Source organism: Sphaerodactylus townsendi, linkage group LG04, assembly GCF_021028975.2.
Source record: "Sphaerodactylus townsendi isolate TG3544 linkage group LG04, MPM_Stown_v2.3, whole genome shotgun sequence".
Lineage (NCBI taxonomy): Eukaryota > Metazoa > Chordata > Lepidosauria > Squamata > Sphaerodactylidae > Sphaerodactylus > Sphaerodactylus townsendi.
This window is the reverse complement of record NC_059428.1, coordinates 156,269,851-156,296,781: the sequence shown is the minus strand read 5'-3', so window position 1 is coordinate 156,296,781 and position 26,931 is coordinate 156,269,851. Positions and strand designations below refer to the sequence as shown.

The 26,931-nt window shown below is 46.1% G+C and overlaps 1 protein-coding gene across 1 annotated transcript in view; it reads right to left on the bottom strand.

Moving 5' to 3' along the window:
* VPS35L (VPS35 endosomal protein sorting factor like) overlaps positions 1-26,931 on the bottom strand; it is a 108,221-nt gene that overhangs the window by 60,250 nt on the left and 21,040 nt on the right. The window contains exons 11-23 of the mRNA XM_048494190.1: positions 26,557-26,604; positions 25,000-25,093; positions 24,805-24,882; positions 24,356-24,478; positions 20,082-20,128; positions 16,085-16,196; positions 14,558-14,674; positions 13,477-13,530; positions 11,765-11,845; positions 11,038-11,100; positions 9,575-9,660; positions 5,271-5,351; positions 944-1,007 (exon numbers count right to left, since the gene is read on the bottom strand). Coding sequence (XP_048350147.1) covers positions 944-1,007; positions 5,271-5,351; positions 9,575-9,660; positions 11,038-11,100; positions 11,765-11,845; positions 13,477-13,530; positions 14,558-14,674; positions 16,085-16,196; positions 20,082-20,128; positions 24,356-24,478; positions 24,805-24,882; positions 25,000-25,093; positions 26,557-26,604 — 1,048 coding nt within the window. The remainder of the gene's footprint in view (positions 1-943; positions 1,008-5,270; positions 5,352-9,574; positions 9,661-11,037; positions 11,101-11,764; positions 11,846-13,476; positions 13,531-14,557; positions 14,675-16,084; positions 16,197-20,081; positions 20,129-24,355; positions 24,479-24,804; positions 24,883-24,999; positions 25,094-26,556; positions 26,605-26,931) is intronic.

Genomic DNA, 26,931 nt, shown 5'->3' with positions numbered 1-26,931 from the left:
AACTACAGACACTTTCCATGTGTTCATGAATGCATTCTATTTTCATCCATGTAAAGACTGGAACTTCTATCAGTTCACTCTATGCAAACGCCAATTTCCATGTAAGCCAAAGCTGCTTCATCACAATGGACCATCGTGCAGCATTTCAGATATTTTTAATTAAGCCTATTCACTGAGGAGCCCTGACGTGGATAGCCCAGGCGAGCCTGGTCTTCTCAGATCTCGGAAGCTAAGCAGGGTCAGTCCTGGCTAGTATTTGGATGAGAGGCCTCCAAGGAAACCCAGGGTCGTGACTTGGAGGCAGGCAATGGCAAACCATCTGAGTATCTCTTACCTTGAAAACCTCAACAGGGGTCGCCATAAATTAGATGTGACTTAGTAGCGATGGATGGATGGATGGATGGATGGATGGATGGATGGATGGATGGATGGATGGATGGATGGATGGATGGATGGATGGATGGATGGATGGATTGGATGGATGGATGGATGGATGGATGGATGGATGGATGGATGGATGGATGGATGGATGGATGGATGGATGGATGGATGGATGGATGGATGGATGGATGGATGGATGGATGGATGGATGGATGGATGGATGCATGGATGCATGGATGCATGGATGCATGGATGGATGGATGGATGGATGGATGCATGGATGCATGGATGGATGGATGCATGGATGGATAAGGCTGGGGTTGCTAAGAAGAGGTAGGCATTGGTTCTTGCCTTGCAACTCTACTGGGTTGTCTGAAGTCAGCTTAATGGCACTTTACACACACACATGCACAGTGGCTATAAAATGTCAAAGACCTCTCTTTTAGGATGGTAGATAACATAACTACCTACCAAAGTTAGCAATGGAAACAGCTCTCTAATGATCTTAGATCTTAAAACCTCCCTCCCCCAGTTTCCTGCACATAAAGCTCACAGTACTCACCATTCTTAAAAATCCATTTATCAATGAGGCCAACATGCGCTTTTCATCTTCAAGGGTCAGTGCACTAGAAAGCATACGTTTCACAGAGTAAGTATTTAAGCAGAAGCCCATATGTTCCACTTCAAACCACAAATGAAGAACTTCCACCTTTCTGGTACGGGTGGATTTCCCCTACAATACATATTTCACTATCCATATTGGTCATGTATCGAACTGGATCCTGTGGATCTATTTCATAAAGAAGAAGAAGAAGAAGAAGAAGAAGAAGAAGAAGAAGAAGAAGAAGAAGAAGAAGAAGAAGAAGAAGAAGAAGAAGAAGAAGAAGAAGAAGAAGAAGAAGGAGGAGGAGGAGGAGGAGGAGGAGGAGGAGGAGGAGGAGGAGGAGGAGGAGGAGCATGGATTTATCCCCTGCCTTTCTCTCCTGTAAGGAGACTCAAGGTGGCCTACAAGCTCCTTTCCCTTCCTCTTCCCACAACAGACACCTGGTGAGGCAGGTGGGGCTGAGAGAGTTCGGAGAGAACTGTGACTAGCCCAAGGTCACCCAGCTGGCATGTGTGGGAGTGCACAGGCTAATCTAATTCCCCAGATAAGCCTCCACAGCTCAGGCGGCAGAGCGGGGAATCAAACTTAGTTCCTCCAAATTAGAATGCACCTGCTCTTAACCACTATGCCACTGCTGCTCCAACAAATTTACTACTGATATATATATAAAAGCTCTTCCAAAGGCTCGTACTAGAAGAAAGTGCTGGTAGGATATGGTCCATCCTCACAAAAATTTATACTGAAGCCATTCAATGTATAAAAATAATAATGTGATTCCCTACTTCTCCATGTGAAGCCTGCTGGGCGACCGTGGGCCAGTCACAATTTTCTCAGAACTCTTTCAGCCCGAGCGGAGGCAGGAAATGGCAAGCCACCTCTGAACAGCCCTTACCTTGAAAACCCTTCAGGGTCCTCATAATTGTGACTTGATGGCACACAAAAGAGGGGCCCATAAGGAAGAAGGCCATGTGTATGCTATCTTCAACAGTCCATACAATCTGTGACCATCCCTACAGCCGCACACATACATCTCATTACTATGTGAAAACATTTTAATGGCTAGAAGGTTCTGTTTAAGGTTCAAACCAAACTCAAGACACATTTAAAAAAATGTTGATTCAACTTTGGGTGGCAGTCAAGAGGAATGTGTGTTGAAACTTTCTTTAATTCCACTCAAATATCTCCTCAAGAAGACAGGAGGAAGAAAGTCTAATAGAATCATAGAGTTGGAAGAGACAGCAAGGGCCATCAAGTCCAACTCCCTACCATGCAGGAACACGCAATCAAACATATATTCGTCCAGCCTCTGCTTAAAAACCTCCAAAGAAAGAGACTCCACCACTCTCCCAGGCAGTGAATTCCACTGTCGAACAGCCCTGAGGTCAGAAAGTTCTGGTGGAACCTCTTTTCCTTCACCTTGAATCCATTACTCCTGGCCCTAGTCTCTGAGGCAGCAGAAAACAAGTTTGCTCCCTCTTTGACATGGGATCCCGGCAAATATTTAAATATAGCTATCATGTTCCCCCCTTAACCTTCGCTTCTCTAGACTAAACATCCCCAGCTCCCTAAGTCTCTCTTCGTGGTATATGGTTTCCAGACCTTTTACCATTTTGGTTGCCCTCCTCTGGACACGTTCCAGCTTGTCAATATCCTCCTTAAATTGTGGTGCCCAGAACTGCACACCACACTCTTAGTGAGGTCTGACCAATGCAAGGCATGGATTCCAGACCTGTGACCATTTTGGTTGCCCTCCTCTGGACAAGAGACTAGCAAGAGAACAGTTAACAACCCTGAGCAGACTTGGTCAGCTACAAAACCAGTGTTTGCGTACTACCCGGTATGAGATAACTCAACAAAACCCCATACCTTTTTGCCATAAGACACTGGGCTGAAACAAAAGATACGAGGCACGAATTATGAAATGCTGCAAAAAAAATTCAAACCCAGGCTCCAGACATTATTTGGCTACCCAGCGGAATTCTAATAAATCAAATCTGTTTTGATGGAAATGCTGCCTCGCTCCACGACACATGACAATTAAGTCATCCAGCCCGATCCTTTTGCAATGACACACAGGTCCCCGGTGCATTATTTTGCAATTCTCACAGTGCAGACACCAGATGGGAACAGGGGGGCTGTTTTGTAATACAAATTCGACAGAGGAGAGGAGAGGGGCGACGGAGGCTGACCCTCACCATTATTAGCTCATTAGCGCTTCCTCATCCATCACGGCCATAACACAAAACCGATGGATGGACGGCTTGGAAGATTTATAGCACAATCTCCAGGTTACCAAAAAGGATCGCTACTCTGAAAATATGCCCACACAGCGGCTGATTAAATGAGCCGCATTGTGGCGCATCATGTATTGAGGCTAAGTGGGGAAAACACAGGGGTCATTTTAAGTTTTTACCAGCAATAGGCCATGCAGTCAGTTGAAACGCCTATTCAGAATTCTATTTAGCAGTAAACGGAACTAAAAATCTGTCGGAAAGTGGAGTATTGTTTATCTTTTTCGCTAAATCATTCTTGACAGAAAGGCTGAAGAGGCACACAGGGAGCCAAAGCCGTCGGAAACATAGAATTGGGTTCCCAATCCCATCATGGGTGTTCAAGTATGGATTCTGAAATCTGGATTTATCACTGTGTGCCCAGAGCAGGTCTGCATGGGAGGGTGTCATGAAATTAATAGGAAAGGTATCTTTTCTGCCTGGCAGACGTACACGGGAACAGTTTCCTCATCTGCCGGAAGGGGAAAATATTATTTAATCCCTCTTAACTCCAGCACATTGTGGACACTGCTCAGTAATTCACACACTTTCATCTACCAAACTAAAAGGACGAAAGCCTTTAGGGCAGTGATGGCGAACCTATGGCTAAATGGGCAAGAGGGGCACGCACTGTGTCACATGTCTGAGTGGTCCGAAAGCGACATCTACTAGACCAGTGATGGCGAACCCATGGCACGGGTGCCAGAGGTGGCACTCGGAGCCCTCTCTGTGGGCTTGCGCACACAGAGTTCATCATGTGGGGGGTGGAAAATCACACCCCCCCCCCAGACACACATCTAGGCTGGCCTGGGCCACTGAGCACGACGTGCGGCCTGGTGCCTGTGCTCCGGGTTGCTGCTGCCCGAAGAGGGGTAGCGCAGAGGAGGCAGAGATGCTAGAGAGGCACAGAGCGGTGCGCGCGGGACTTGCTGGAGGCTAGAGCAGGCAGGGTGGGGTGGAGGAAGAGGGAGCCAACCTTTTTTTCTAAACTAAAACCTCAGCATTCAGGTTAAATTGCCAGGTTGGCATTTTGTGATAAATAAGTAGGGTTTGGGTTGCAATTTGGGCACTCGGTCTCAAAAAGGTTCGCCATCACTGCTTTAGGGAGAACGGTTCATATTACCTGTGTGTTTCTATGCACAGTGCAGCTATGCACAGTGCTGCAATCAATCAGCAACAGGGACAGATCTGTCAATCGTTGAGTGATCTATGCTCTTTCACTTGGTGCCCAGAGAAGCAGACAGCAAGTTGCAGGGGCTGCCCCAGAGGTGTGCCCCTGTTTGTTTCTGGAAGCTTTCAGCCCCACCTGAGTGGCAGAGACTTATCTGGTGAACCAGATGTGTTTCCGCATTCCTACATTCCCGCTGGGTGACCTTGGGCCAGTTCTTTGGAACTCTCTCAGCCCCGCCTACCTCACAAGGTGTCTGTTGTGGGGAGAGGAAGGGAAAGGAGCTTGTAAGTCACCTTCAGAAAGTTCAGAGGGAACTGAGACTAGCCCAAGGTCACCCAGCAGGAATGTAGGAGTGCGGAAACACATCTGGTTCCCCAGGTAAGCCTCTGCCACTCATGTGGAGGAGTGGGGAATCAAACTCAGTTCTCCAGATTAGTATCCACTTGCTTTTAACCACTACACCAAGCACCCATCAAGACTGAGTTGTTCACTGGATCCACCGCTCCTCCTTTTTTGACAAAAGCAATGGGAAGGGGGCCACTGAACAGCACCTGCCACCTTGTTTACTCCTCTCTGTGCTCTCCCAACACTCTTTGCTTTCTCTTCCCATTAGCTAAGTTATGAAGTCATCCCCACTTCCCCAGATCTTCTTTTTATTCCGGCATTCAAAACAAAGCAGTGATTAAGGCGGCAGCCATCTGTGCTACGAGTTCTATTGCACAGCTCCCTGCCTGCGTTAGCCAGGTCCACAGAGAACAACAGCACGTGGGAAACATCCTCACTCTTAGCGGCTGAGGTCTGCTCATTGAAAACACCATTGAAAACACACAGAGAGCTCTCTTACTTGACTGAGTCGTGCATGGTCTTGCACACGTGCAGTAGGGCGTTCAGTATCACAGGATCTTTAGTCGATTCCAGTTGATGCCTAAGCGTGCGCACATTGGGGGAAAGCAACAGAGCATCTTCATAAAAAACCTCCAATGGCACAACACAAATAAAATTTTACAAAAATATTCTCAGCTCAATTTCGTTTAAATTAAAAAAACACATCAATAATCAAATCAGGTCCAGACGAAAACACGTGAGTTTGAGCAGTTTCTTCAGGTTTAAGAACATTTAGTTTTGGAGCTTCCAGCAAGAAGTTCGTAACTAACTCTGCCGTTTTCTGGTTCCTATCACGTACCATGTGTTGGAAGTGAAGGACTTTACGCTGTTTCCTGCCTCAACCTACAGAGGGAGTTTTACTAGAGAGCTAGTGGCTAGATAGGGACCTATGGATTTGTCACCTTTACTCTATCATGCTGGTTCTATCCCTTTGATGTTAGACTGATACTCTCAGGGACTTCCTTCCTTCCGGCTTCTTCCTCTACCCCTTCTCTCTTCTATTCCTACCATGCCTAGAGAGAGGATGGATGCTCCTCGCATCCATCTCCATCCAGCTAGATTAAGATAGCATAGTGACTCTATCTACCTACCTTTCTATCCAGAATGGAGTTCACTAATAAATACTCTTTTTATTAGACTAGAAACTACAACTGGCTCCGACTTTCTTTTGTGTAAGCTTGCCGCACATTGGGATCCATCACGCACACGCACGCACACGAGGTAAGGGCTTCTGCTGTGTTCTAGCCACCCGTGCCACTCTGCTAACTACTATAAGGGGTAATCTCCAACTACCAGGAGCACTTATCCCAACACCAGGAATCTGGTTAACTTAGAGCACTTAGATGGCTATAATTCATTTGATAAGAGGATAATCATCTTGTGGCTGGCTCCGCCTCCTGCAGTAGCCATTTTGTTGCAGCCCCCACCATGCCATGTCAGAATTTCAAATGCGCCCACGAACTCAAAAGAGGCTTAGTACAGGGGTTTCTAACCTGTGGCCCACCAGATGCTCATGGACTACAATTCCCATCAGCCCCTGCCAGCATGGCCAAGTGGCAGGGCTGATGGGAATTGTAGTTCATGACCATCTGGCAGTCCATAGGCTGCAGACCCCTGGTGTAGTATTTGAGCTTCACTGTATAAAATTTTTAGGTGGGAAAAGCAGTCAATCAATATAGGATACTAAGGTGTCAAAACCATAACAGTTGAAATGCTGCTAATTAAAGTGAGGTCACGTGTTGCTGGGATTCTCAGGATTTTAACAAGACCTAACATGACATATAGAAGAAGAAGAGTTTGGATTTATACCCCACCTTTCTCTCCTGCAAGGCGACTCAAGGTGGCTGACAAGCTCCTTTCCCTTCCTCTCCCCACAGCAGACAACTTATGAGGCAGGTGGGGCTGAGAGAGTTCCAAGGAACTGTGACTAGCCCAAGGTCACCCAGCAGGAATTTAGGAGTGTGGAAACACATCTGGTTCACCAGATAAGCCTCGGCCCTCAGGTGGAGGAGTGGGGAATCAAACCTGGTTCTCCGGCTAAGAATCCACCTGCTCTTAACCACTACACCACGCTGACTTGGGAGCTGTGGACCTTTTACCCCTTTGATTGCTTGAAACAGTCACAGATCAGGACTACGTAACCCTTGGCACACGTGCCGAACAGCAGCACACCACATTATTTTGTGCGGCACGAAGGGCCTTTTGTATTGTCAAAGACTTTTCTCTGCTGTAGCAACCGAGAGGAGCTCCTTGGAGATTGGGAGGGAAGCTGGGGGCTAAACTTGCCCTCCATGTACTTGGCCAAAATGTAGCCCTTCTCTCTCCCCCCACCCTCCTCTTTGTTTGCTGGCACACCAACACCTTCACAGGTAGAGACGTCACACCTGTCCGCCCAAAAGAGATCTGTAGGCACTGGAAATGCCAACAGCAAACGGGTGTGCGTTTTTGTACCATGCCCTCAATTTGCCTGGCAAAGGCAGGAAAATTAAGCACGATAATTAGTGGTTCTTTCCATCAATACTGCACCGATGACGCTTCCCCGCTGGGCGAAAAGTCTTGTCGCAGAAAATAAGCCTTCATTTCCAGCCTCGTCTGATTATAGAGCATTAGCAGCTCCGTCGCCTATTTACCATAGAGCTAAGGTGTTATCAGCAGAGGGGGCCGCGGTTCATGCACGTGGCTCCCGGTTTGGTGGAACAGAGGATGAAAACTTGCAGTTCGCCTCGGAGCGAAGGCTGTCTTGGAATAACTTCTCCCAAAAAAAGCAATTCAAAAGGCATCACCTGTGGCAGTGAGACTGAGTCCTACGAATCGCCAAAGGGAGGAATTCACAGGGCAGATCTTTCCCCCCTTTCTCCTGCCTCCTCCTGTGGCTCCTTCATTCTAAAAAGCCAAGGACCCACTGGGATCTACCTGGCAGGTGGAAAGAGAGACTATCAGTCAGAATACCCCCTTCTCTTCTCATACAATTTCTGCTGTGACTAGAACAGGCCAGGGGGTGACGCCTGCGAATTCCCCCCTCTTGCTCAGCCCCTGCCTCATAGCCCACTTGGTTTCCGAGGGTCTTCTGAGGGTCTGGAGCAGTTTGCCAGAAGATGCAAGAAGAAGGGGGCAGAATGTGCTCTATGGCACCTTCTGTTTCTAGTTCCTGCCCACAGGAACTATTCTATTTCTAGTTCCTGCCCAGTGTAGTGGTTAAGAGCAGGTGGATTCTAATGTGGAGAACCAGGTTTGATTCCCCATTCCTCTACCTGAGTAGCGGAGGCTTATCTGGTGAACCAGATGTGTTTCCACACTCCTACATTCCTGTGGGGGCCTCGGGCAAGGTGACCTCTAGAACTCTCTCAGCTCCACCAACCATACAAGGTGTCTGTTTTGGAGAGGGGAAGGGAAAGGCGCTTGCAAGCCACCTTGAGTCTCCTTACAGGAGAGAAAGGTGGGGTATAAATCCAAACTTTTCTTCTTCTTCTTCTAAGCCACTTCTCACAATTCTGGAAGGCACCTCTGCTTAAGCAAGGAGTATGGGAAGTTCCCAACTTCAGTTCCTATGACACGTCTCATGCCATTTCCAAGAAACGCTCACAAGATTTTGCCGATTTTACTTGAGTAATTGTTTTAAAAATTAATAATCCAAATATAATCAGGGGGCACCATTTCGAGCAAGAAGTGCTTCATCAAAACCATTGCTGAAACACGACCATTTTTCATTTGCTGTCACTCACATCTCCAAACCATTCAGAAATTAGTCTTGCATTACGTGAGAATTTTATCATCCCTCGCTCCTGAAATGTTGCACCGCTGGCAGGATCAATGAACCGCAACGCTGCCCTTTTTATAATGGATTGAGGAAGTTGAGAGGGGTTTTTCTCTCTCCTCTAGTTAGCGTTTCTGCTGATCATTTTCTCCAGATTCAACTGTCACCACTTAACATTTCTTGCTAAAAATAAATCACGGCTTTTAAAGCCCGTGCAACGTGAACCCTTCAATCTCAATCGTGCAAGGTGATAAAAGGAAATTAAATGCCTGAAAGGGTTTATTCAGCGCCGACAATGAAACTATTTTGATATTGCGATTTCGCTTGAATTAAGGAGCCACTGACTTTCTCCCCTTCCATAGCAGAGATTGTAACACCCCATATGCTCACATGTTTATCTCTCTGTATCACATTTGCAGCTGAAAAGCATATGGTTTATGGAGCAATACAAGCTGTTGTACCGAGAAGCAATTTCTAAGCAGGAATTGTACCAAAGCATCCATTTTAGAAACATGGGATACGATCCAGGCATACAGTATCACTCTCTTTTCACACACACACACACAAAAACACACAGAGGAAACAAATAAGGTTTGGCATATGTAGTCTTTGCATCTGGAGATAAACAATGCACTACCTTCCACAGGTGGCGGGTGATCAAATTTGCAGGGAGCGTACTACCTGGACACGCAACCTTGCAACTGCACGCTGCCCTTCAAGGCCTGTCTGCACCCGCTCAAGTAATATCTCTGGATAATATCCAACAGTTGCTAATTTATTTATACACCAGCTTGAGCTAATGCACTGAGTTCCATAATAAGCTATTTATACAAAATAACAGATCAATGAGAATTATAAATGCATTTCAATTCTCCTTTGTAGCCTGATCCTTTGCAAAGCAAGAAAACCTTTACAACATACTAACTGGTTCAATCTGCCACTATTAATGACCCCTTGATAGATTGTCACGGCTCTCTAGAGTGCACTTAATCAGAACGTATTATACTTACTTAATAAAAGCTTCCATGATGCATTTACAAACCTCCACTTTCACACTTTCCTTCTGGAACATATCCAAGAATGGCAAGAATTTTTCCTGAAGGGGAAGAAAAAGGTCAAAAATATCTGAACCAAGTTTAGGGACACGAGCTCAAGCGCACTTCTCGGCTTCATCTGGATTATTTCTGAGCCTCGCATCCCCTATATGGCTATGACCCCCTTTCACAGCCATAACACTTCAGTGTGAAAATTCTCATTACAGTTTAGTTCTGCAACTCAAACCAAGAGTTTTCATTTTCGCACCACTGTATGCACTTGGGTTGCTTTTTCCCTGTTAAATTTAGAAGAAGAAGAGTTTGGATTTATACCCCACCTTTCTCTCTTGTAAGGAGACTCAAGGTGGCTGACAAGCTCCTCTCCCTTCCTCTCCCCACAACAGACACCTTGTGAGGCAAGTTGGGCTGAGAGAGTCCCGAAGAACTGTGACTAGCCCAAGGTCATCTAACAAAAAGGGAAAAAACTGTCTGTCACTAGCCCAAGGTCACCCAGCAGGAATGTAGGAGTGTAGAAACAAATCTAGATAAGCCTCTGTCACTCAGGTGGAGGAATGGGGAATCAAACCTGGTTCTCTGGATTAGATTCCATACACCCAGTTCTCCAGATTAGAATCCATAATCACTGCACCCAGACCGTAGGCAGGGTTCTAGGAACTAGAAATAGAAGATGTCTAGAGAGCACGTTCTGCCCCTTTCCTCTTGCATCCCCTGGCAAGCTGCTCCAGACCCTCAGAAGACCCTCAGAAACCAAGTGGGATATGGGGCAGGGGCTGAGGAACTTCACCATCCTGGCTCTTAGTGTTACATAGTGTGTATGTGTGTGTGATTTTGCACTCAAGCCATAGCTGACGTCTGGCATCGCAGAAGGGTTTTCAAGGCAAGCGATCCTCAGAGGTGGTTTGCCATTGCCTGCCTGAGAGAGCTGGAAGAGAACTATGACTGGCCCAAGGTCACCCAGCAGGCTTCCTGTGGAGGAGCAGGGAATCGAACCCAGTTCCCCTGGTTAGAGTCCGCCGCTGTTAACCACTACGCCACTCTGGTACTCTTAACGTTTACATTACTTGTGTGTCAACTGAAAGAATATCGAGCAAAGGAATCCCAAACAAACTGAGAACCCCAGCAATGAAAACGAGCGAAGCGGGAAGATGCAGGACAACATCCAAAGCTAGCAAGAAATGGGGAAAGGGCACATTCTGTACACTGACAGAGCAATACAGTGCAAATCCTATGCAAAGTTATTCCACTGCACGTACACAGAAAGCAACAGGCTCAAACTGGAGCAACCCAGAACAGTTTACTCCTCGGGCTAGTCATATGCTTTATGCTGTAAACCGCTTTGTTGTCAGGCATTTAAAAAGCCCTGTTCTTGTTTATTTTCCACTTGCAAATAAGAGTCCCACCATCATCTGGAAACTTACCAATGAAAACAGGACAGAGAAATCGTGGAAGTAGCTGATCACTTTCTCAATGATAGATTGAAGCTAAAACAGGAGGTCAGACAATGAACAGGGGTGGCGGGGGGAGAGAAAAGACAGGTAACTTTCCTTTACGTTCATTCAAACACTTCTTTCCTTCTACCTAAACCAATTGCTTCTTTGGTGGACATACCATCGACAACAGCCCCCCCCCCCTTTTAAAAAAATTATTTAACAGTTCCCCACCTCCTTTTTAAAAATTATTTAAAGGCTATCAAGAGATTTTTCCCAACTGCTAAATTATCCTCCCCTCCCCTTTGCTGGCTAAATGTTAAACCTTAAACAAATCATCCTTTATTCTTGGTTGTGGTGGGTTTTCCAGGCTGTGTGGCCGTGGTCTGGTGGATCTTGTTCCTAACGTTTCGCCTGCATCTGTGGCTGGCATCTTCAGAGGTGTATCTGAGATACACCTGTGAAGATGCCAGCCACAGATGCAGGCGGAACATTAGGAACAAGATCTACCAGACCACGGCCACACAGTCCGGAAAACCCACCACAACCAGTTGAATTCAGCTGTGAAAGCCTTCGACAATACACTTTTATTCTTCATCGAACTTGCACTGTTATTGTCTTTAAAACCACTCGAAGTTTGCAATATCTATCATTCGTTTCTGTTTAAACAACACCCACGGTGGATTTCAAGGTTTTTGAAATATTCTTCTTTGCTTACCTGAGGGTAGGCGTCTTCAAATGCCCGATCGGGGGTCATGTGTTTAATGACGTCAGCTAAAACCGTATTGACCTCACGCTTCTGCGGAGCGGAAAGATAAAATCTGTCACGGAGCAGAAGTGCAAAAAGGGGCACAGCCGAATTCATCCTCCAAACCACCTTGAAGGACAGGACCGTTAAAGAGACGAGCAGGCCGTATCTACTGCACAATTGGGCTCAGGAGGTTGACCTATAGCAGTGGCGGCGACTCTTATATCTCCAGATAGCAGGATTATACCTTATCAGTTTCAGCCCCTGCCAGCATGGCCAATTGGCCATGCTGGCAGGGGCTGATGGGAATTGTAGTCCATAACATCTGGAGTGCCAAAGGTTCGCCGCCACAGACCTATAGCAATCTAGGAAGACTCTTCATTTATCTAGGCTCCTTGAGGTCCCAATGCTTTAAGATAAAATAAAACAAGGTGTTCTGTGGCACCTGAAGGCTAAAATGGGATTTCACTTACCTGTAACTGTTGTTCAGTGAGTGGTGCAGATACACACGAGATCTTTCAGGGACTGCGAATTCCCCAAAGAGAGCCAACGTGGCCCTGGACTCTAATCTGGAGAACTCGGTGTGATTTCCCACTCATTTACATGAAGCTGGTGGGTGACCTTGGGCTAGTCACAGAACTCTCTCTGCCTCACCTACCTCACAAGGGGCATGTTGTGGGGAGGGGAAGGCAATTGTAAGCCGCTTTGAGACTTCTCAAAGGTAGATATTTAACCTTGGATCTCTTGCACAGTGGCTGGCATAGTGGAGATTAGCAGCATTTCTCCATCACTAATATGGGTTTCACAAAGGATGGATCTCTACAGGGCAATGCTCCTGCTTTTAAAGAACCAGATATCACAGTTTTTCACTGCTTTTTAAAAAAGGAGAAGAAGAGTTTGGATTTATACCCCACCTTTCTCTCCTGTAAGGAGGCTCAAGGTGGCTGACAAGCTCCTTTTCCTTCCTCTCCCCACAACAGACACCTTGGGAGGTAGGTGGGGCTGAGAGAGTTCAGAAAGAACTGTGACTAGCCCAAGGTCACTCAGCAGGAATGTAGGAGTGCAGAAGCACATCTGGTTCACCAGATAAGCCACTCAGGTGGAGGAGCGGGGAATCAAACCCGGTTCTCCAGATTAGAACCCACCTGCTCTTAACCAGTACACCACGCATGGCACACATGTACTAACCCCAACAGACAAGACATACAATAGAATATCACATGAACAAGGTGCAGAGAGAATCTAAAATACTGTGGCTTGTGAAACGTTGTGTAATTTTAAAAAAATCTAAACCACTATTAACTATTATAAACTATTGCTGACATACAAAGTTGTCTGAAGCCAAGAACATAAGAAAGAGCCTGCTGGATCAGACCAGAGTCCATCTAGTCCAGCACTCTGCTACTCGCAGTGGCCCACTAGGCGCCTTTGAGAGCTCACATGCAGGAGGTGAAAGCAATGGTCTCTGCTGATGCTGCTCCTGAGCACCTGGTCTGTTAAGGCATTTGCAATCTCAGATCAAGGAGGATCAAGATTGGTAGCCATACATCAACTTCTCCTCCATAAATCTATCCAAGCCCCTTTTAAAACTATCCAGGTTAGTGGCCACCACCACCTCCTGTGGCAGCATATTCCAAGAGATGCAGGTAGGAATGAAGGGAATAAAAACAATCTTCACATACCGTGAAATGTTTACAGGTATATTCTACCCAGATTTCTGCACAGTTGATGTAATCCTGAAAGAGGAATGTTTTGAAGTTATAGTTAAAGTGCAATCCCTTAGAAAAAAAATGCACAAAATTTTAGGATGTTGTGGGTTTTCTGGGTTGTATGGTCATGTTCCGGTAGTATTCTCTCCTGACATTTCACTGTCTCTGTGGCTGGCATCTTCAGAAGATCCCACAACATCCTAGTGAGTCTGGCTGTGAAAGCCTTCAACAATACATTGCACAAAAGTTTATTAAGCCTTCACAGCAACCCCTGCTGTATTAAACCCCATGCTTTTTATTGTTTAAAATGTTTATAACCACGCTTTTCCTCCAGTGAAGGGGCCAAAGCAGTTTGCCACAATCATGCACGGCATATGCCCAAACAGGTTTCAAATCTTTGTTTAAACTACATAAACAATCGACCCAATAAAAAGAACATAACACCCCACACACCCCAAAAAGTCCTCAATGGATCAGTACATCAACCATCACAAAAATATCCGAAGCCAAAAGGTCTTCAATAGAAACATGCCTTCCAGGGCCTTCTGGAGGTTTAAAAAAAAATAGAATGCACCTCTGGGAAGCCATCCCGGAGGATTACATTTAGATAGGTCCGACCAACCTTTACAATAATATGGTAAGTAGTACGGGATGATCAGAACATTTATGCTGAATTTAGATCTCAGTAGTCTGTGGCATTCTGATGTATTTGATCTCTTCAGCGATCTTTAAAGTGGGATGCTCTTTATCCAATCCATTTACAAATCTCAGTGTAAAGTAGCAGCAAATTCCTTGGCCAAAGTAAGATAAGCAATACTCCCAAAGAGAGAACCTGTGGATTCTTTAGCATTGTGATAACCTTCCAGACTTCATTTACAATCTTTAAAGTGGGATGCTCTTCATCCAATCCATTTACAAATCTTAGCGCAAAGCAAAAGCAAATTCCTTGGCCAAAGAAAGATAAGCAATACTCCCAAAGAGGGAATATTTGCAGCTTGCGTGGCATATAAGAATCTATGGCTGCATTTTAGGCCTTATCCAACCAACAGCCCACCTGTGGATTCTTTAGCTTCGTGATAACCTTCCACGCTTCGTTTAAGATCTGGAGTCGATCGCCTTCTGGAGGGTCAGCTAAGGCCAAGTTCCGCCCCAGAGAGCGAAAGAGAAGATGCTGTGGAAATATCAGACAGTCCGTTCAAAACTGCATCCATTAGCGACTGTCATTCAAGCACACGCTAAAGATAACTGCAATTAATTCACTGCTGCTGTTATACAAAGGAAAACCCAGAAATACTCCCAAATGCCTAAACTACACAGCAGTCCTTTGCTAGGAGAAAAAAAACGAGAACTAGCAACACATCCATCTCTTAGATATTAGAGCACCATGCATTACTTTGGGCTCTGTTGTGCTATGAATGCAACACCAATCATTTCATGGGAACAATAGATTACATGCAAGGCTCCAGCATATTTTTTATGATGCCAATGTAATATAATAATGCAGTAGCCAGAAGGCTAACTGGAGAATGGCACATGTAAATCCAGTGTTTTGTCAGTGATACTGGCTCCAGGTTGCTTTTGAGACCAGTTCGAAGTGCTGGCCATCCATACCAACTCATGATTTTTTAAAACTATTTTTCTACTCCTACATTTCTGAAATTTACTACTTCCACATTTCTGAAACCATCCCACTGCCCACAGCAGGGCTTTTCAGCCATTCCCTATCTGCCATTTTTGTTAACATATAAAAATCTGCTATTTTTGTTAACCACATACAGTCTGAAACAAGAGTCCTACAAAATTTTAAAAATATCTTGTAATGCTTTGGTTGGATCTAAACAAGCTTGCTTTCACCAAGCCCCAGGTGGCTGATTCAAATTGTGAAAAAACTGACATGAACGCAGGTTGTCCCTTCAGGTCTTTGGGGCATAGGGCTTTTGGGGCATAGAGCCACCGTGGTGTTGTGGTTAAGAGCAGGTGGATTTTAATCTGGAGAACCGGGTTTGATTCCCCACTCCTCCACCTGAGTGGCAGAGGCTTATCTGGTGAACCAAATGTGTTTCCGCACTCCTACATTCCTGCCGGCTGACCTGCCGGCTAGTCACAGTTCTTTGGAACTCTCTCCCAAGGTGTCTGTTGTGGGGAGAGGAAGGGAAAGGAGCTTGTAAGCCACCTTGTGTCTCCTTACAGGAGAGAAAGGTGGGGTATAAATCCAAACTCTTCTTAAAGGCTGAGGTCAGCACTTTGAACTAATCCCAAAAACAACCAGGAGCCAGTATAATTGACAAAACGCTGGATTTACATGTGCCATTCTCCAGTTAGCCCACTAATGTTCTTAGGCCAGAATAGATTACTACATGGAGCACAATGCAATAAACTCATCTAAAGTACAGTTTCAACAGGATTTAAGACTAAAGTATAAGAACGAGAAGGCAAATCGTGATGAGCGGAAAGTGCTTTCAAACAAAAAACATATATCCTTTTTATCTTTTGTGAAATATATCGGGGACTATAAAGCACAAAAAACGACTCGCTAATCCATAAAGTTGCCCAAGAGAAAGGGGAGGAAGATAAAGCTTACCTTAGGAAAGCCGGATTCCTCACACTCTTTAATCATAGCAATAAAGTCCATAGACCTCGCAGCAATAAACTCGGCCCTGAAGGCAGACATTACTGAGTTCAAGAGCAAGGCGCTGGAAAGGAACATTATCCGGATCAGTACAAGATGACCAGAAAAAAACAACCCCACTTCATTTATGTTCACAGAGCAGCTGGTCACAAGGAAATATAGGAAAAAATAAGGTACATAATTATAAATGATACAGTTGCACTATGAGATATCGCAGTCATCACTGAATGCCACAGATACCGTGTTTCCCCGAATATAAGACAGTGTCTTATATTAATTTTTGCTCCCAAAGAAGCACTCAAGTGTCTTCATTTTCTAGGATGTCTTATATTTCTGGTGTATTTTCCTGTCTGTCATTGGGCATTGCTTCCAAACAAAAAATCCCCTTTGCATACGCCCTTTACTTTTGGGGGATGCCTTATATTTCGCACTTCAGCAAAACCTCTACTACGTCTTATTTTCCGGGGATGTCTTATATTCGGGGAAACAGGGTAGGAATTTTGCCACGGCAAGAGTCGCATGAGTATCAACCATGGCTAACAATTCAGTCACACTCTCCACCTCTGGAGCTGGGGTCCATTTTGAGTGTACAGCGTGGTGTAGTGGTGAAGAGCAGGTGGATTCTAATCTGGAGAACTGGGTTTGATTCCCCACTCCTCCACCTGAGTGGCGGAGGCTTACCTGGGGATGTGTTTCTGCACTCCTACATTCCTGCTGGGACTCTTTAGTTTGGAGAGGAGACGTCTGAGGGGGATATGATTGAAGTCTATAAAATTATGCATGGGGTAGAAAATGTTGGCAGAGAGAAATTTTTCTCTCTTTCTCACAATACTAGAACCAGGGGGCATACATCCTTCGGGGATGGGGCGGTATATTAAATTAAATAAATTAATTAATTAATAATAAAATGCTGGGGGGAAGAATTAGGACTAATAGAAGGAAACATTTTTTCACGCAACGAGAGATTGGTGTTTGGAATATGCTGCCACAGGAGGTGGTGATGGCCACTAACCTAGATAGCTTTAAAAGGGGCTTGGACAGATTTATGGAGAAGTCGATCTATGGCTACCAATCTTGATCCTCCTTGATCTGAGATTGCAGATGCCTCAGCAGACCAGGTGCTCGGGAGCAGCAGCAGCAGCAGCAGCAGCAGCAGCAGCAGCAGCAGATGGCCACTGCTTTCACCCCCTGCATGTGAGCTCCCAAAGGCACCTGGTGGGCCACTGAGAGTAGCAGAGTGCTGAACTAGATGGACTCTGGTCTGATCCAGCAGGCTCATTCTAATGTTCTTATGCTGGGTGACCTTGGGCTAGTCACAGTTCTTGGGGACTCGCTCAGCCTCACCTACCTCACAAGGTGTGGGGAGATGAAGAGAAAGGAGATTGTCAGCCACCTTGAGTCTCCTTACAGGAGAGAAAGGTGGGGTATAAATCCAAACTCTTCTTCTTCTTCTACTCTGTGATCCACTTATCTCGAGCAGTCAAGAAATGCTTAAGGGTCTCTAGTTTTCCAGAGTTACAATATCAGAGAATGGGACCCCTGCAAACCTGCCTTAACAGTTCTACTAAAACCCAAAACCCAAAACCCAAATCAAGTTTTATCATTGTCTTTTATAGTATTTTAACATTCCACCTTTCTAACCGTAAAGAGACAACGGGAGCTCCCCAAAGCTATGAAGACAATTTAGCCCAGTAGCTTGGTGGCAGAGGAAAAAAAATAAGGCTGCAATGAGCTAGAAGATGTTTGTTCAAATCCTGCCTTGCCTCAACAAATGCTGGTTTTGCCAGCCAGGGAGACTGCGAAGGGAGTGTTCAAGCATGCCAATAAACAAGTCTGCGGGCCTACACTGGCACATCACTCAAAGCCGTACTTTATTTAACCACAGTTATTCTAAAACAACCCTCAAAACAGATCATTGTTTGATGTACTGACTCAAGGCATACTTTCAGTCTAATCTACCTCACAGGGTTGTTGTGAGAATAGAAAGGAGGAGAGGGGAACGATCTAAGTGGCTTTTGGTCACCACTGGAGGGGGAAAAATCGTATTAATGAAAACAATGTACAATAAAATAAATACTCCAGCCACAGTCAGTGGAGTAGTCCATGTTTGGACAATCACAGTAGCTATAGATTCATTAAAGCAGCAGGAGCAGCAGTGGCGTAGTGGTTAAGAGCAGGTGCATTCTAATCTGGAGGAACCAGGTTTGATTCCCCGCTCTGCCTCTTGAGCTGTGGAGGCTTATCTGGGGAATTCAAATTAGCTTGTGCACTCCAACACCCGCCAGTGGGTGACCTTGGGCTAGTCACAGTTCTTTGGAGCTCTCTCAGCCCCACCCACCTCACAGGGTGTTTGTTGTGGGGGAAGGGAAAGGAGATTGTAAGCCCCTTTGAGTCTCCTACAGGAGAGAAGGGGAGGATATAAATCCAAACTCCTCTTACTCCTCCTTCCAAATCAACACTTTGTGTGACATCTGAACGGTTCTACTATCTCGATCTTTTGAATCAATTTGGTTGATCCCAATGAAAATTTTTACACAGATTTCATTCTTATCTTTAGGGTAGACACAGAGCAGCAGGCTTTTGTGATGGCAGGAAGTACGTGCAGAAGACACGCAAAATTACGCGGCTTGCTGGAGAGGCTTCACTTTCCCACAACTGACCTGGACAGAACTCTGGTTTTTGACTGTTTTTCTGCTCTTCCTGCCTCATTATATAAGCCCATTTCCTTGCTTATGGAATCTGTGCCCATCTATGCAGAGACACTCCTGTTAGTTCACGCAAAAAGCTGAAGTTGGCTTCTTTCCAGCCCCTTTCCAGCCCCCACCCCCACCCGCCACCTTTTCCTTGCAATGTCAATGAGTGTGTGCATGCAATTAAACAAATTCAACCTTAGCTGAGAAAAGAAACATGTTGAACCCCCCCACTCCCCTGTCTCCAGCAGGGGCAAACAGGCACGCATAAATGAATGTAGAGACAGTAGGGCAGGGGAAAGGAAGGAAGGAAGGTGAAAAGGAGTGCCGCTGGAAAGAAAGCGTGCCAGGCCGGGGCAAGTTTTTAAAACTAGACTTCAAAGAGCATGACTGTCACAGCTGTTCCGATTTGGAAAATCAGGTGTAAATGCCCCTTTCCCCAAATATTCTGACCCCCCCACCCCACCCCCATCAATGCATTCTAACTTGGATCTCAGGGTTTTGATAGAACAAATACATTAACCTCGGCAACGGAGGACAATAGACAATGTTCTAAAAGCCTTCACACAAAACACAACACAAAAGCAAAATGGGGCATACGGTTTAACTAGTTGGGATACATCCTGTTTTTGGGAGTAGCGTTTTCTCTAAACAGCATCGTTCCACAGGCCCCAAAGACAACGGACACAAGCCTAGAGCTGCTACAAAGCTTTCCCTGCATTTATTTATTCAGGAAACTTTTAAGCCGCCTCTTTGGGAAGCCGTACGCTGAGTCAGTGGGGCCTCCTAGGATGGAGATGTGGCTCAGTAGGAGAGAACCTGCTTGGCATGCCGAAAGTCTTAGGTTCGATTCCCAGCTTCTCAGAAGGACCAGGTGGAAGGTGGCGGAGAGACCTTTGCCACACTCCCTGGAAAGCCACCACCGGTCAGCGGCCCCTTCCGCACATGCAGAATAATGCACTTTCAATCCACTTTCATCATTGTTTGCAAGTGGCTCTTGCTGTTCCGCACAGTCAAATCCAGCTGCAAAGTCCATTGAAAGTGGATTGAAAGTGCATTATTCTGCACGTGCGTAAGGGACCAGACTGACCTTGAGAGACCAACAAGGTACCTTCATTTAGGGATGGGTTGTGGCTCAGTGTCTGAGGCAGTGGGGGGGAGAGGAGACTGAGGGGACACGGTCTCCTCAACTGAGAATCCCCCGTCCCCGAAGCCAGTGCAGACCTCAAAGGCAGGAGCTCTGCAAACTCAGTACATACTTGTTGCCCAGCTTCTTGCATCTTTCCATCATCTCCGTCAGCAGAACCTACAAATGAAAACATCAGGAGCATCAAAAAAAAAACAGACATCCAATCTACAAAAAGAAAGAAAGCAACCGCTCTTTAGCACAGAGGTCGGCCATCTTCAGCACAGGTGCCGAACAGCAGCACACCAGACCTGTTTAGTTCACACGCAGGACCAGTTCTCTGCCAAAGGAGAAGGATGCTGAACTTGACCAATGGCAACTTCTGCCCCACCACATTTTTGTTTGCCTGAGCGCCAACATCTTTACAGAATGAAATTGTTTTGAGGAAGCCAGAAGGATACTGACACGCTGGAACGGGTCCAGAGGAGGGCAACTGAAATGGTCAAAGAATCCATGCCCTTTTAGACAGTGGTGGCGAACCTTTGGCACAGTGGTGGCGAACCACCTTTGGCGCCAGTGGTGGCGAACCTTTGGCACCTTTGGCACAGCCCTAGGACAGTGGTGGTGAACCTTTGGCACTCCAGATGTTATGGACTACAATTCCCATCAGCCCCTGCTGGACGGGTCCAGAGGAGAGCAACTGAAATGGTCAAAGAATCCATGCCCTAGGACAGTGGTGGCGAACCTTTGGCACTCCAGATGTTATGGACTACAATTCCCATCAGCCCCTGCTGGAACAGGTCCAGAGGAGGGCAACTGAAATGGTCAAAGAATCCATGCCCTAGGACAGTGGTGGCAAACCTTTGGCACTCCAGATGTTATGGACTACAATTCCCATCAGCCCCTGCCAGCATGGCCAATTGGCCATGCTGGCAGAGGCTGATGGGAATTGTAGTCCATAACATCTGGAGTGCCAAAGGTTCGCCACCATGGCCCTAGGAGGGGAGACTTAGGGAGCTGGGATGTTTAGTTTGGTGAAGGTGGTGACATGATAGCCCTGTTTAGATATTGGAAGGGATGTCATGTTGGTGAGGGAGCAAGCTTGCTTTCTGCGGCTCCAGAGATGAGGACCAGGAGTCATGGGTTCAAGGTGAAGGAAAAGAGATTCCACCTAAACATCAGGAAAAACTTCCTGACAGTCAGGGCTGTTCGACAGTGGAATGCACTACCTGGGAGTGTGGTAGAGTCTCTTTCTTTAGAGGTTTTTAAAGAGAGGCTGGATGGCCATCTGTCAGGAGTGCTTTGATTGTGCGTTCCTGCATGGCAGGGGGTTGGACTTGAAAGCCCTTGGGGTCTCTTCTATGATTCTAAGCCTGCACTTCTGTGCAATATGAATTACAGAAAAATTTACTGTTCATGGAGGAGGACTAGTGAGGTTGGGTGGGGGAATGCCAAACAAAACAAAAAAATCTTCACCTGCTGGCAGAAGATAATGATAGAGGAATATGAGCAGGCTATGTCACTGCTGGGTCGCAGGTTTCCTTGGGATTCAGTTTTGAGCGTGTGTGTAAGTCTAGGACTGAAGAGACTCAGATTTAGACACACACATATCCTTTAACCAGAAGCCTACTCAGAGATGTTGGCCGGTCACTGCCAACCCAATATGGCACTTTTGCAGAGGTAAAACTGGCAGAGAGGAGAGCCATGTATAATACCCCTGCGCTCCTAAGAGGAAGGGCAGAATAAAAAGTTGATTTGGGAATTTTGTTCTGAGAAAGTGAAAGGTCTTTGAAAGGTCCAGTCAGTAGCTGCCGCTGGGAAATTAATTAGTCGAGCACTCCTAGCTAGCAGTCAATAAGACATCATGGTCAAAGGGGGGATTGAAAACGTTTCAGAAACCGGTTGTGGTGGGTTTTCCGGGCTGTGAGGCCGTGGTCTGGTGGATCTTGTTCCTAACACTTCACCTGCATCTGTGGCTGGCATTTTCAAAGGTGTATCACAGGGGGAAGTCTGTTACACACTGTGTCCAGTGAGACACTTTTGCAGAGGTAAAACTGGCAGAGAGGAGAGCCATGTGTAATACCCCTGCGCTCCTAAGAGGAAGGGCAGAATAAAAAGTTGATTTGGGAATTTCGTTCTGAGTAAAGTGAAAGGTCTTTGAAAGGTCCAGTCAGTAGCTGCCGCTGGGAAATTAATTAGTCGAGCACTCCTAGCTAGCAGTCAATAAGATATCACGGTCGAAGGGGGGATTGAAAACGTTTCAGAAACCGGTTGTGGTGGGTTTTCCGGGCTGTGAGGCCGTGGTCCGGTGGATCTCGTTCCTAACATTTCACCTGCATCTGTGGCTGGCATTTTCAAAGGTGTATTACAGAGGGAAGTCTGTTACACACTGTGTCCAGTGAGACACTTTTGCAGAGGTAAAACTGGCAGAGAGGAGAGCCATGTGTAATACCCCTGCGCTCCTAAGGGGAAGGGCAGAATAAAAAGTTGATTTGGGAATTTTGTTCTGAGAAAGTGAAAGGTCTTTGAAAGGTCCAGCTCGTAGTAGCTGCCGCTGGGCTTGGGAAATTCACATTACACTAGTCGAGCACTCCTAGCTAGCAGTCAATAAGATATCATGGTCAAAGGGGGGATTGAAAACGTTTCAGAAACCGGTTGTGGTGGGTTTTCTGGGGTGTGAGGCCGTGGTCTGGTGGCTCTTGTTCCTAACATTTCACCTGCATCTGTGGCTGGCATTTTCAGAGGTGTATCACAGAGGGAAGTCTGTCACACACTGTGTCCAGTGAGACACAGAAATCCCTTTAGGGCCATGCTGGAAGGGGCTGATGGGAATTGTAGTCCATAACATCTGGAGTGCCAAAGGTTCGCCACCACTGCTTTAGGGGATTTGTGTGGAAAGGACCACTTTTTTCATTGCATTGTTTTTGAACTGCGTAACCTACCTGAAGTCCCAACAAGAAAGATAGATTATACATCAAGCAAGCCAATCAGCAAATGAACAAAACCAAAGCAATGTTTCACTGCAAAAGGAGAATGAACACATTTCTGGCGAAGCTTGCGAAGGGTTAACACAACAGCTTAAAAAACAAACGCAGAGACAAGAGCCAGGACAGGAAAAGATTTCAGATTTACACAGGGATACATTTTATTGGCTACCCTTCCCCCTCCCCACACACAGAAACACTTTATGATACAGTATGTGTTAATGCCTTGCTAGAAATTAAATGTTTGCTTCTAGCTTGGAAAGGGAGCTTGCAATGTTATGCTGATTGTGTTTAAAAATAAAAAGGAAGTGTAACTTGCATGACCAAGGTGAGAAAGCAGCACGGGGAACAGAATTGTGAGATTCCAAAGTAGGATAATAAGTCCCCTTGTTTCACACCAAAAAACAGGACGGGCTATGAAAACGTTCAGTGATGCATTATCGTTTCTGATTGCTGAGGATCTGCATTTCAATTCACTTAATATGTCCTTCAGACTGCTGAAATTACGTGGAGAGTATTTGTATCCTGATCCTAAGCCCATTCTTGGAGATTCAATTATTGGGGATTCCAGTCACACACCCTCAGCCCTGACACTGGCTAGTATTTGGACGGAGACCTCCAAGGAATGAGAGTCACGACACGGAGGCGGCCAATGGCAAACCACCCTCTCCAAATGTCTCTTGCCTTGAAAACCCTACAGGGTTGCTGTAAGTCAGATGCAACTTGACCCCCAAAACAAAAACAAAATCTACACGTAAATCAACTTGTTAAAAGCATATTATCCAACCTTGGACCCCAACGTCAGGCAGCAGACAGTACGAACTCGAACGGGAAAACATGTGCTTCAAAACGTCTACTAAAAAAGCAACTGAATCATCAGTACCAAATGTTCACTACCTGTTCAGATGCAGAGCCCAATGAAACTTAAATGGCAATGAAGACCCACCTAAAAAAGATGGATCTGCACAATCTTAAATGGAGCCAGCGTTGCGTAGTGGTTAACAGCAGGTGCACTCTTATCTGGAGAACGGGGTTTGATTCCCCGCTCGGCCAGTTGAGCTATGGAGGCTTATCTGGGGAACCAGATCTGCTTGTGCACTCCAACACACGCCAGATGGGTGACCTTGGGCTAGTCACAGTTCTTCTGAGCTCTCTCAGCCCCACCCACCTCTCAGGGTATTTGTTGAGGGGCAGGGGGAAGGGAAAGGAGATTGTAAACCCCTTTGAACCTCCCTACAGGAGAGAAAGGGGGGGTATAAATCCAAAACTCTTCTTCTTCTTCTGTTCAGATGGTGACCAGAAAGAAAATTTGGACAGAGGGTTCCTGCAACTGGGAAGACTCAGAGGCCCCGAGGGGGTGCCCAGTTTCCTATCTTTTAAACCTTGGACATTACATCTGGTCCATAACAAAAGCATTCTTTACCTCTGCAGCCCGATAAGAGATGCACTGTAGAATCCAATCGATTGCAGGAGAATAAAGAGTTAAGTACATTGGGATTTCGACGCACTGCACCACCAGCTGATTCTGAACTGTGTCACCATGAATCTGTGAAAAACAAGGATAAACCATTATCCAAAGTCTCCTAGCTCCCAGGGGGGAATAACAGGATACATTCCGAGTTAAATCCCACAATTCTGAATTTTGGACATCTGTTTCAGGCAATGAACCATTAATGAAAATAAAAGAATTCTACAGGGTTCCTGATACCAACATCACAAGAATCGCATGGTTCCAAGCTTTTGGACCAATGTTTGGGATAGCCAATGTTACCTGGCTATTTATTAGCACATCAGCCAATAAGCTCAGCCTATCCAAGCCCAGTTCAGAGGCAAGGACAGGAAGCCTCGCTCACCTCCACGTGAGCTACTTACTTGCTTAAAGGTGAGGAGGAAATCAAAGAAGTTCTTGTTCAGGTTTTCTTTAAGGTGGGGGGCCACCTCCATGCCAACCTGCATTTAAAAGAAAGATACATTCTGGATCTCCTTGGCTGTGAGACACGTTTCCGTCGAATGCATGGCTTGGCAAATTCTGAATAGTTCCAAATTCCGAATAGTTCCAAATCCTACCCTGCAGAGGTATGCTCTAGCGTAGACCGCAACCAGAGGATCTCCGATTCCTCGGATCATGGAGGCCAGTCGCGGGAGACTTTCTGAAATCCCCCTTTAGAGAAAAAAAGAAGATAATTTGAGACGGCAGATTTGGGGACTTTTCTGTTCTTCTTTAACACCTCTGGGCTGCACTAAACTCAGGATAACCAGAATCTCATCAGACTTCTGAAGCTAAGCAGGGTTGGTCCTGGTTGGTACTTGGACAGGAGACCACCAAAAAGTGAGGCAGGCAATGGCAAACCACACATAAAAGCCTTGAAAACCCTATACAGCTCAGCTGGGACATCATGGCACTTTACACACACCAGCACAGATGTTGGGGGAGAATGCCTTCTCCCTCTTCCCCCCCCCCTCCCCAAAATGCTGCTACTGACCCGAAAAGAGACCGGCAAAGACTGATCAGATCTCTGGCTGTGCAGTTGAAGAGCAACCCAGAGTGTGTGGTTTCAGTTGGGGAAACAGGGCTGGGAGGAAGTTTTACTTTTAATGCAGAAAACTTTCTCCCATACTGGCACGATCCAAAGCCCGCTTTCTCCAGGATACTTCAAAAATAAAACTATGCACTGAGGATGCTCAGATGGTTGCTGTATCAGTCACTGAAGCATGGCCAAGGAGAAACACCGCGATTGCAAGAATCAGCCAAACATAAATATTCTATTAGCCAGCAATCATCTGATGCACAGGTGTCAAACTCGAGGCCCTCCAGATGTTATGGAAGCATGATGCTGGCAGGGGATGATGGGAACTGTAGTCCATAGCATATGGAGGGCCGCGAGTTTGACACCTGTGACTGATGTATCTTAAGAAGAAGAAAAAGAAGAGTTTGGATTTATATCCCCCCTTTCTCTCCTGCAGGAGACTCAAAGCGGCTTACAATCTCCTTGCCCTTCCCCCCTCACAACAAACACCCTGTGAGGTGGGTGGGGCTCAGAGAGCGCCAAGAAGCTGTGACTAGCCCAAGGTCACCCAGCTGGCGTGTGTGGGAGTGTACAGGCTAATCTGAATCCCCCGGATAAACCTCCACAGCTCAGGCGGCAGAGCAGGGAATCAAACCCGGTTCCTCCAGATTAGATACACGAGCTCTTAATCTCCTACGCCACTGCTGCTCCTTGTTTGCCTCTTTAAATTACCAATATTCTCACCCAACTTATTTATCTGGCCATCATGAGCAGTCTCGTTTTGTCCACAGAAAAACAAAGAGCTCTTGGGAGACTTCGGTATTGTCACCAGTGCGGTTCGGCCCACAATTTCGGCAAAAATCCAGAGAACAAATGCAGAGATTTAGGAAACCAAGGAGACGTTAGCCCCGTGTTTTTCAAAGAGAGTGCTCCCCAAAAGACTTTTTTGGGCCCTGACCATCATTTCCTCTACATTCTCAGCACACAATTCATAGCCCTTGGCATGACATCTAATCACTGCGAGGAATCCAAAACTAGAGAAATCCCTGCACAGAGCCCACGTCTAAATTTTTGCCCGCACCACATTCCTACAGCTGGAAGTTGACTCAGCACTCACGTTTTGTAAAGGAATCTGTTGCACTTTAGTATTGCTGCCTCCACGTAGCTGTTACAAGAGTCAAGGGGGGAAATCCTTTGCCAGAAAAGGAAGCAAAATGTCCCTCGATTACTAAGCATATTTATCCAGGTCAGGGGTCTCCAAGCTATGGCCCTCCAGATGTTTCCAGAATACAATTCCCATCAGCTCTGCCAATTGGCTGTGCTAGCTGGTGTTGATGGGAATTGTAGTCCACAAACACCTGGGGAGCATAGGATGGAGACCCATGATCCAGGTTATAGAGAGTCATGGCTCTCAAAACAGACTCAAAGCCCCAAAACGTACTGGATCCGGCTAGAAGAGGGAGATCTTCTCGGTCTGGCTTCCAACTACTAT